At 39.7% G+C, this 12,264-nt stretch overlaps 1 protein-coding gene across 4 annotated transcripts in view; it reads right to left on the minus strand.

The window, feature by feature from the left end:
* The window catches only part of astn1 (astrotactin 1), a 166,846-nt gene that overhangs the window by 118,730 nt on the left and 35,852 nt on the right, over positions 1 to 12,264 (minus strand). The window contains exons 3-5 of one of the 4 annotated variants that reach the window (XM_031563091.2): positions 8,920 to 9,313; positions 6,670 to 6,822; positions 217 to 366 (exon numbers count right to left, since the gene is read on the minus strand). In XM_031563091.2, the coding sequence (XP_031418951.1) occupies positions 217 to 366; positions 6,670 to 6,822; positions 8,920 to 9,313 (697 nt within the window). The remainder of the gene's footprint in view (positions 1 to 216; positions 367 to 6,669; positions 6,823 to 8,919; positions 9,314 to 12,264) is intronic. The other 3 variants (XM_031563093.2, XM_031563095.1, XM_031563094.2) reach the window with 3 other exon arrangements.

Raw genomic sequence — 12,264 nt, forward strand, 5'->3', positions numbered from 1 at the left:
AATCAGGACCGAAGACTATATGATATAGAGATTGCATTGAATTCCCCTCTCACTGTCACAACGTGTAGATTCAATCAGTAATAATAATAATAATAAAAAAAACTAAATGACACTGTGGAACAGGTGCATCACGCATCACGGAAGTGTGACACGTTGGTTTCATGCTGCTGACACGGAGTGCCGGACGGAAGGCGGCGGTGCGGTTGTCCTCCTTACCCCCGGAGCCCCACGCTGTGTTGGCGTTGCCATTTCGCATACCTCGAGTGCGACGCCGGCTGCGGTTGGGGTCAGTGTAGAAGGTTAGCTGGGGCTCACTGTCGGCCTCCGTCCCCGAGTCACCATCCGGGTTCAGGAAGGCCGAACCGGCTGCAGAGAAATAAAACCTCGCATCAAAGTTAAGCTACACGGGCACGAAGATTACGGCTGCACGGAGATGAAATTACACCTTTGCTCAGCCACAAACTGTGACCAAATGTGATTTGAGAGGAGAAAAAAAACTGAGAAATTAAGTAAATATTTTACAGGGGACATAAGGATTGGATACAAATAAAACTAATTGGAAAAAAGTCAACAAACTATTAAATAGGACAAAAAAAAACTCACATACATACCAAGACAAACACACACACCAGCAGCATTTCCAATCAAATTCGAATTGGGCTTGAAATTAAGTAATTTCAGCAGCATGGCCTTATGGTTGTTTTGATATAATTGGTAATCAAGTTGTTTATTTATCCCCTATTGATTAATACAGCTAGCAGGAAGGAAGAGCTACAAACAACTAAACAACAGACCCAGCAGCTTGGAAAGTGACAACCGCTTCAATTGCCTTTAATGAAACAAAAAGCACACAGATGTTTTCCAGGCAGCCGAAAACTGCACACAACCAGAGGCTACACTGAAAGATAATTTCCAGCTTTACACTCTCAAATAGACTTTACTTAAAGCAACCAACTGTAATTGACGATTATATAAATAATTATGACGCACAGTGAGGGCCACACAATGAATACAGGGATTGTGAATACAATATGAGTTACTATATTTGTCATACTCCGGGTTTCATAACAGAATAACCACAAAACATGCATTTATTATGTTTTTGACACATTATGCAGCTATCATATAATGAGAGGTTTTCAGGTTTGAGATGGTGCATGCAAATCCTATATAAGGGAACTTTTGTTCCCCAAGGTCCACCTCCTAACAATTTCCCCATTGTCTATATTATGCATGCATTTGAACCATGGGAGGCATATATCCATAATGCATTTCACATTCATAATGCATGGCACTTTATTGCAGTATTATTTCCTCATGACATTCAGTTATAACAGTATTGCTATACTCTTCGTGCTACCAAGTGTATTGATGATTTTCACAGCTATGCCTATCGTCAGTCAACCTCCTGACTGGCCCACAGTATGTCCTGTATTATTGGTCCCTAGCCTGGTCATCGTGTGATATACATAACTGCCTTGCAGAATGGCTAAAATTGTGGATTTACAATTGGTAAGCAATTGTAAATCCACTTGTAAAATCTAGCACAGTGCCTCTTCTTAAATTATACATTACATCTCCGTCAGAGAATTGCGCTTTTTCGTTGAACAATGCCTTCAGCCACTCTCACACGCACAATCCCACTTACACAGTACTACACTGAATATAAAATACAATAATATTTACATGTGCTGTCCATTGCTATTGCTTTTAGTTTTTGTTAAATAGACCAAAACAAAGTTAACATTAAAATGTATGAATATACCATCATCAGTCAACTGAGCTACTGAACAATGATTGTATGACAAACACAGTCTGTTTTCACAATGTACGAAGGCTTGCCTTACCCACAGATAACGCACAAACAGTAAACAGACCTCATCTTACTATGAGAAGTTATCATTTAATTCAGAGGGTAATGGGTGTACGTGAAATATGAATATGGAATAGATGGTACGACAAACATAATAACTACATGCTTCCGTGGGCTCGTTGTCAACAGGGATGAAGGAGTCCATTTACTCAGCATAGAGCAGGGAGAATGTTTTCATTATGCAGTGTCAGAAAAGAAGATACATGATAAAACCAAGACATGGGTTGTATTGCCTCTTGCTTTGTGTCATGACAAAAGCATTTCATATGCAGTTTTGCTATCTGTATTTGAAACAGACAGAAGAATGATGTCATTAAGCTTTTACACAGGCTTAGATATTAATTTTGGAAGAACGATTTAGTGACACACATGCATTTAATCAACACACTACAGCCATGTTCTGATATACTTGACTAAGCTAATATAAAATTGACTCTCATATATTTTGAAAATGGTCATAAATATAGTGATATTTGTCAGTTGTAGAAATTAAGTTCAGCATGACTTGAAATAAAAAAGATGGCGCATGTGATGCTTATAGCTGCATCAGATGAACACAAGTGGTTTCTCAGACCAAATTTATGTTTCTCAACATTTTGTTGGTTTTAGATGTGCTGAACCTTTTAGCCATACATCTTTCACAAAAGGGGACTCTTCTCCATAAAATGTTTATCTAATTTTCTATGGCGCTTGAGAATGACATTGTTTGGGTTTAACACGTTAGCTAGCTAGCTACTGTGAACTAGATATAACTTGTATTGGTGGCAAAATAGCAAGTGATTTGTTTTTACCTTCAGAGTTACAAGAATATTTACTATAAGAAGAATTACTGAATAATTTCTACTCGGTACAAGCTTATGAAGGCTACCTCAGGCTGCCTGACACCCATGATTTTTCTCCTTGACATCTGTTGATCCAGTGCTGTTGATCCAAGATTCTGGCACTACATGTCATGTCAAAACAGCTCTGCAAAAGGTGGCAGTGCAAAAAGAACTGGATGTGTTTCTTCTTGCACTGTGGCTCTTTGATTACTTTGAAAAAGTTATCTATCATCCTGGCTTCGTTGGGGGTAGGCCCCCCCATTCAAAAGTGAATGTAACTGAGTCATTGCATTGTTCTCATCATGAAATGCTTACACCTCATTCACACGTGATATACCAAGGAATGTTTTCAATGGTGCATGAGGTCTGGGGCTGAATCAACTGACCTTCCACTAAAATGACATATCACATTATGATAACTGTCAGACTGACTGATGCTGTCTTCTGAAACAGCCACTATTTGAGCCCAGGAAAAGCCACTTTAAAAGATATCACATCAGCAGCATTATGTCTATCTAATACACCATACACTTAGGTACTTAAGGCAGCTGGTATGCAGTGCTACACTACTTCAGCCCAGCAAACTAGGATCACATCCTGGGTTTAATAAAAATTGACAAAAGCCTTTTTGACAGCTGTCAACCAACTTATATATTTTTTATGGCAAGCTTTTGCAAGTGTTATATGGATGCATTATATCCACTCTGCAGTAGAGTTTATCAAATCCTGGAATATGGATAGTGCTGAAGGCCAGCGACATTTTGTTAAATTCAGCAAATTGCTCATTGTGGTCCTCTAGCTGTGTGCTCCAAAAAAAAGAAGAAGAGAAACAAACATAATGGCTTGCACTGAGCCATTAACATTCCAGCCAATCAACATGTTGCTTCAGTCACACGAAACGGGCGGGGTGTAGTTTGATTGGCTGTTGAGCTGAAATATCCACCTTTTGCCAGAATCTTGGACTCTAAATAGCAATAATGCAATTATAACAGGAGGAACACTGGAACCGTAATCACAGCATTGGATAGAGGAAAAACACTTCAACTTAGATTGCGCTACTATTTCCAAAAGTGCAAAGTGCATGCAAACACAGAGCAGGAAAAAGGGCTCTCTGTGGAAGGAACATCACTGCGACCTCAGCAAACAAGTGACAGTTAATAGACTTTGAATATGGCACTGGGTAATAGTGAATTTATCGTCTTTCGCTATTAACCTAATACTTTTATATAATTGTAAATCAGAGTGTTCTCTTGTACTTGTTTTCCATAAAACCTCACTGTTGCTAATTGTTGGTTTTCACACACTGAGCATCTTGTAGACATGGGTACACACACATTTCCAGCACACATATGTTTCATACTTTGACACTGACAAGACAACATTTTACAAGCTTTAAGTGACACTCAAATGCATCCGTAGAAAAAAAAGATTGTATAACACAAACAAACAACATTTCAACAAAGTGCTTCTACTAAAACGTGGAACAACACTAAGACTCTGTGTGTTGAGTATTACAACATTCAATACAATTGTGTAGTACAATGTGATATGATAATGGAACAATGCTGAAATGATTTACATGCTAGGCTAAAGCCTTTAAACTGTGAGACCACACTATGCAACAGAATAGATGAAAACAGGTTGCATGACATTTGAAAACCAGAAATGAATAGGCCTGAAAATCTGTGAAGACTCGTTTCACATGGATTAAAAGCCACCTGGTTGTGAAGGACAACTCTCTGGCAAAAAAAGACACACAGATGCTTGCTTTGTTATAGTGATTTACAATAACACATCACAACAGAAATTCCCCCTAAACTGTGCACTTCACGGTTATTTAAAAAAGAAAACAGAACAAAAGAAGGTGAGAGAAATGTGTTTGGAACTTCAGAAAGAAGCATGGGGCACGGAAATGAATCCGGCAAACAAAACAATATGTTTTTTTTTCTTTTTTTTTCTGCAAAGGGAACAGATGAAGGATAAAAGAGGTGCCTTCAAAGGAATTAGTCACAAATCTCTCGGAACAGGTGAGGTGTACGCACTAGCCTCCGCAATTAGGCAGGGGCCAAGAGGTGCAAAACTCCATGGAGACGAATAAAAGATGGGCCGGTTTAAATATTCAACGCGGAGCGTTAGCAGGCACTCGGCATGCAGCGCAGCAGCAAATGACTCCTAGAACAAAAGTTATTTTGTTCTCCCTTGCAGGGGCGATGGAACTCAATTATTATGAGGACGCTGGACTAAGTGAGGATCTCAGCGGCATGCCAATCTGCAGGAGAGGAGCACTGAGGTGCAGAGGATTAACACACATGCATGAACTAAGAGGAGACCCCCCACGTGACCATGGAGAGAGGGACACGGGTAGAATTTGTCACATGAAAAATATGTAGGGTTAACAGGTCAAGAACAGAAGAGAAAATAACACACTGTAATTAGCTACGTGTCTTAATACATGTTCAACTCAATACTCAAAGCTCTGTTCCTGTTTTATATAGTAAGAAAGATAATTTCATTAGCGATCTATTTTTTCTTCTTTGATGGAAAAAATGAAAACACACAGAGGAGGATGAGATGACAGCTGTCTAACCCTCAGAAACTAGAGACAGTTATGATCACCATTGTGTCATTATTAAAATCAGTGGCCCTGTCCTGTATGTCTATGATTAGCATACCAGGTTATTCAGTGAAACAGTTACTCGACATAAGCTTAATGATAGTTAAAAGTGTACCAGTTTTCTTTCAATTTACTTTATAAGTTTATAAGGTGTGGTTTACCTGTTGATGCTTTTTTTCTATTGTTATCCATTCATTGAACAAAGCATCTCTAAAATTGAAGATGGTTTAGCAAATTTGAATGAGTCTGTCTGATTAAATGAGTATTATATTTAGGCTACTATGCATTCATTGAACAATGCATCTCTTAAATAAAGATGGTTCAGCAAATTTGAATGAGTCTGTCTGATTAAGTTAGTATTACATTGAATTGTGCTCTAAGTCATATGATGTAAATGTAACTAGTTGTGATTACTCGCAATATGTTACTTCAGCCATAATAAAAGTTATTTAAAAAATATCAAACATATTGTGTCTATTCAGTTCTGTGATTCTACTGAGTGACATTGACTTCAAAACAAATGTGAGGAATTGATAAGCAAGGCTATTACCGTCAGATCCTGGGCTGGGTGGATATAAGAAATTAATCAAAATTCTAGAGAATGTGTCACAACCTGGCCTTCAACAAAACTGTGGTATAACGCTAAAACATTCTCTTCAGAATAAATGCACTCTAATGTCACTGTAGTTAGACCACAAATACTAATATTACATGTTTATTGTTTGTTTACCTTTTGATGAACAAACTCATCTAGCTAAATCTATCTGAACATTTCACAAACAAATTCATTGTTATTAATTAGAGAGCTAACAACTAAGGAGTTGTCAAAGAAAGACCCCAGAATAGACCAATATAGGCATCAATAGGCATCTGCTAACACGGAGACAGCTTTGTACATGAAGTGCTTGGCTGACAGGCTGTGCTTTATTATGTAAGACAAATAATTGTTAAATAAAATAGATCTTCAAAGTGTCCTATCCTTAAAGAGATACGCTGTATTCCTCTCAATTACTGCCTTGAACTTTTTTCAGCTGTCAAACTTCATATACTAAAAATGTTTTGCTTTATGTGACATGAGAAAAATATATATTTCAAATGTTAAAAAAACATCTAACTTTTTAGAAGTACAAATAAATAGCCTGTTTAATGTTGCACCATCGATAATGAAAGGAGGAGCGCACAATTGCAATTAAACACTTTTGAACAGCCGTGGCAGAGGAATGCAGATGGTAAAAATAAGAACTGATCTTTCCTCTCGTTGCTGAGGGACAGCACTCCGTCTGTCGGTATTCTCGAGTCGGATAATTGGCAGCGAGGGTAAGGTGACATGGGTTGGCGTGCAGATGCCCGTGATGACTCACCGCGTGTTTTGCTGGACAGACGCTTACGCTGGTTGGTGGAGGTGTTGTGTGGGAGGAGGGTGTTTTGCTGGTGGTGATTGCTGTCAACGGGACTGGTGGCTATGATGTTATCCTTGTACTTGCTCATTAGGGACAGTTTTGTATTGTCACTCCCTGATGATAAAAAGGTCACAGTTAGGGGGGGGGGGAGAGACAGACAGATGGGTGACACACAGACACACACTGAGACACACATAAACCAGTCCACGAAGGACACTGAAATATGTCGTATGTGAAGGAACATCACTGCAGAGTCTCGTCCAAACTACACGAGGCGAAGTTAGCCTGGAGGTGAGGCCTGAGCAGACAAGGCCTGAGTAAATGTTTAGAACTCGGCTGCAGATCGCCCTGGGCTACTAATGTGACTGAGTACAGTGCCTCATTGACATTGGCTATTATTCAACACATCCCTTACGGCATGCCCATTAAATGGAGAAAACCACCAAGCCAAACGGCATTTTTACAGTCCGGCATAGCTCAACACATTTGACTGTAAATATCAGTAATGTCATGGTTAGATCAAACCCCATCAATCATCATACCTCAGTTTTACATTTCTATTTGTTAGAGTCATGATTTTATACTGATATACTGACAATTCAGGGGGAAAATGTGAAGGTCCAAATGCTGCATGTACGACTTCACAATCAAATGTATCCAAATTGCTTTAACCAACATCTCCGTAACATATGGATATGCAGGGTTAAAATGGTTTTGCTTGTTGAGTCACGTGTCTGTTTTCAGCAAAGATAGCTACTTTGACAGGCCAGGACTCAGCGCTAGTCAGTGTAATAACCATCAGGGATGAAAATTCCTTTGCCTCAGATGTTTCCTTCCATTACAAAAGTCTTCAGACTAAATCAGATTCATCCCACCCATCAGTGGGATGAAAGAATGCCAGTTCTGTATCACATTATACATACATATGAATCATGTAGCGCCATTCTCCAGGTGTCTCATATTATCCTGACAAATATTGCCTGTGAACAGGTAAGCTGCCTTCATTAGACTAGCGGATAAGATGTGCACACACACCCACCAATAAGAATTTCCGTATCATTAATAACGCATTTTTAATTATCAAAAGATTACGTTTAGATTAGCATTCAATTCTCTAGTCGCTGTATTTTCTCTCAACTGTAAAATATGACAAATAAATACTGTGTTACGGCTCCAACTTTCTATGTAAACAATCATGATATTGCATTGTCTATATTTTGTTCTTAAATTATTTCATTCAACTGTTCTACGCAAAACAAGAACATTTTCTTCTGTAGTTTTCATGTACTTGTATACTTATAGTAGTGACTGATTTTTATCTCTACCTGAACACACAGAGACCTGAAAGAAGTAAATCCACTCCTTGGCTCCTTGTTTCTTGAGACTGTATTCCAAACTGTTCTTTAGTAGTTCTAAAGCAGCTCCTGTAACCCTCCTCTGTTCTGCTTACTCTATGGGGTGCATAGTCTGACTGGCCCAGGTAATATAAATTGTCAGACCATTGTAGTGTTGCAGGACAACAACAAAAAAAGGTCTCATGCAAAGAAACGATGATATTAAATGGCATCATGCTGTGCCACAATGCTGCCAAATGAATGCATGCTATTCACAGGAAATAAAGCAGACAGTGTGCATCTGAGATGAGAGGGAATATGTAGTCCTCATCTTATACACTGGGTTGTGCGCTCTATGCAAAAAAAAAAAAAAAGAAAGAACTTCATGAAAGATTAAAATCTGATGAAATTTAAATGATCCTTCTTCTAATTCTAATGCAGAATAGCCAGCGACTTCTGTGTCACTGTACCTATCTCAAGAGAACACACTGTGATGCAATCTTATCTCGCATGTATAGCCAGTTCTGTCAATGTCAAGCCTGGATTTGAGAACATAGCATGAGGAATAGGAAAACAAAAGCACACTGAAGACTTTGATCTTGAAAAGAAGGTTATGTGGGGGAGATACAATAAGGATCTAATTGTCCAATCAATACTTTAAATGGCGGATGTTTAGAGGTTTATAGCTCATCCTCCCTCCTCAGGTGGTAGCCACAAACATAAGCAGGATACACACACACACACACACACACACACACACACACACACACACACACACACACACACACACACACACACACAACAACAACGCTAAATCACACAAACAAGCATGTCCGCTCCACCACAAGCGTCAGTACAAACGCTGCAACTCACGCACCCGGTGTGAGGTCCATGTTGGTTTTGTCGTTGCAGCCCGTGAGAGAGTCGAGCGTGCGCGTCACCTGGCTGGCGAAGTCCTCGCCGCCGTTCATGCACTCGCGCTGCAGGTGGTGGCGCAGGTCGGTGATGTCGTACTCGTAGCCGTCCAGGATGGGCGTCTCGCGGATGCTGAGCGTGCCGCTGGAGTTGTGGCCCTGGCCGCGCGAGTTGCGCAGGCTCTCGCGCGCCTGCCCACCCATCAGCACGGAGGGGATGTAGTGGATCTCGTTGGCCGCCTCAGCGCTGGCGCTCTTCTGGGGCTGGGGCACACGGCGCCGCTTGCACCAGCGCCGGCGCGTGTACAGGATCAGTACCAGGCACAGGATGGACAGCAGCAGGGCAATCATGCCACCCTGGGTGGGTCACAGACAGAGGGAGAGAGAGAACGCATTAACATTAACGTGCTGGGACAACATCCATACTTTGGTATATAAATACCTCTGTGTGTGTGGTTGTGTCTGAGTATGTGTGTGTGTGCGTGTGTGAGAGTGTGTGTGAGTGGAGTGTGTGTGTGTGAGAGAGTGTGTGTGTGTGTGTGTGTGTGTGTGAGAGAGAGAGTGTGTGTGTGAAAGTGTGTGTGTGTGTGTGTGTGTGTGTGTGTGTGTGTGTGTGTGTGTGTGCATCTAATTAGAAACTACTTCTCATTTCAGTAGCTCATATTGCTGCTTATACATTGTAATGGCTGCACCTTTCTCCCATGACGTCACAGCACTTTTAAATTCATTAAGGTTTTTCATTCCTGTATCATTCTACCTTTGTAAACTCTTTTTACTACTTTCTGTTTTTTATTTTACTCTCATTACCCCACAGTATTGCCTTATTCTTTCACCTAAGGCAGCTGCCTTTTCAGTATGGCAATCTGAATCTCGTTCTAATTAACAATTCTTCCAAATCAAATCCTTGATGAGCAAGGAGATATACTAAAACTTGTGATTGCTTGGTAATTGATACCATGACAAGGAATTTAAGTGGTCTTACAGGTCTATTTCACACAAGAAATGGAGCCTGGTGAACACACACACACACACTTTTCCACAGATTTGTTTTCACCCAAAAGACAAATGATTCTGGGTACAGGGCTTGCTGTATTGGCACCTTGGTGGCAGTTTACCATCCATGAAACAACGCCTTCACAGAGTGAGAAATGCACAGCGGCAGTAGTTGATGCTGCTGCTTTGACACAAGTCTGACAATGAGCAGTAAAATGTAGACAAATGAGATGATATTTGTACTGCTAATGTTGTTGATGTGTCACTGTGTTTATGATGCTGCTAAAGCACTATTTTACTCTCTTACTGTTCACACCGAGCACACAACTTAAATAAACCTAATATAAAAAGTAGTGCTGTCAGTTTAACGCGTTATTAACGGCGTTAACGCAAACCCATTTTAACGCCGTAAATTTTTTTTATCGCGAGATTAACGCGAATTTTTTTTATACATTTTTTTTTTTTTTTTTTTTTTAGATAAACATTCTTTTTGGCCTCGCAAACTGTGTAGTAGGCGAACGTTACGGTTTGAGTGAATGGTGAGCGCGATACGGCGAAATGGATGATAAAAAGCTTCTGAATGGAAAGTTTACTTTTAAAAGTTGTGTTGTGCAAAAGAAGCGAGCTTCACTGTTGTCTGAAAATGTCAACAGGCAGCTGGCTGAAAGCAAAGAAGTAGTAGGCTTACTTTTTATTGGTAACCTAACTGTTACGGTTCAATGTTTCTGAAATAAGAGGCCTGACTGCTATGTTCCCAGCAAACTTGAAAAAAAGAAAATATTAAGCCATGGTTTAACTGCACTATAGGCTGAGTTTGGCAATATTGGTTTTCAATAAAATAAAACATTTGCATAAAGCAAGCCAATCAACTTTTCCATGTTGATAAGGGCATTAAAATAAAAATAAAATGATAGAAAAAATAAATAAACGAAGGGACATTTAGAATAGATAAAAATTTGCGATTAATCGCGATTAATTTTGAGTTAACTATGACATAAATGCGATTAATCGCGATTAAATATTTTAATCATTTGACAGCACTAATAAAAAGCTAAGAAAATGTGGAAATAAATATGTTTTTGACTTTGTGTATAGGAAATTTCATGTACTGACTCATTAGTGTAGATTCCACATAGTGAGGGAGCACAGCTGGATGGGATGTCACAACATAAATTAAGAAAATGCTTGCTATGCCTGTGTTGTGTCTTGGATACACTCTCAGGAGTCTTCAAATGATTCATTATGCACCTGAAAATCAGACCTTTTGACTTTATGTCCTTCAAGCAATGTCACTCAAAGATTCCGTTAATTAAAATGCCTCCTTGGATACTATTTGGAATCAGTAACTTGTGACAGACAGGTACACCTCAGAAGAGGCCAAGCTTAATCTGTTATCATTCACGTACAGTCAAAATGGTAATGGTGAGTGCAATATGCACAACTGGTTTGCTGACTACCCAGTCAGATGTGACAACACATCACACCTAAACACAGGTATCGACACAGTCATGCAGAACATTTGCATGCACTACACAGAGCAGTAAGAACAGACATAATCTGTTTTGTATTGATTATGTTTTTCAGACACTGTATACTCATTTCCTGCAACCATGCATCACTGAGGTTCACAAAGCCACGGTCTGATTGATAGAGGGGGATCAAAGGGAGGCAAATGTCAAATGTGATTAATTATAATCAGTGATGGAGTTACGATGAGATCTCGTTTGAGGTGTTTTATCACCAAAGGAGAAAGGCATTGCCATAAAGCGTTAATGTACTAAGATTTACTATCGCTTATTACTCGCAGTATCATGACTAGTTGTTTATCCTTCCCCTGGGAGTTCAATTATGAAATCGGTTATACATATTTCACCATTATATACCATATTTTATGAGTTATGGCCTGACGTGTAGCAATTATTTGCTATTTCAGACATGTCCCAAATACTGGTAGGCAACTATGTTTTGGGATCATGAACGAGAACCACGTGAGCCATTTCAGAAATGACACACCTTCGGACAGATAAAATATCTTGCGTGTGCCTGTGTGTCCCTGTGTGTTTTCCAGAGAGATGCAGTGGTCTTGGCAAGTGCACTGGTGCACAGCAGATAAGAGCCAAACTAAACAATACGACTATACATACATTGCCCCGCAGTCACCCGATAATCCATTTAGTCTAATCGAATTTCTCTGATCAACATTATGGCCATCAATACGCATTACCACTATAAGTGGCTTACATTCTTACCTATATGGTGGAGATGATTGCATAATGTCATACATTACCGAGGATGCCGAATTGGTTTGGGCACAA

This window comes from Clupea harengus, chromosome 25 (genome assembly GCF_900700415.2).
Source record: "Clupea harengus chromosome 25, Ch_v2.0.2, whole genome shotgun sequence".
NCBI classification, from domain to species: Eukaryota; Metazoa; Chordata; class Actinopteri; order Clupeiformes; family Clupeidae; genus Clupea; species Clupea harengus.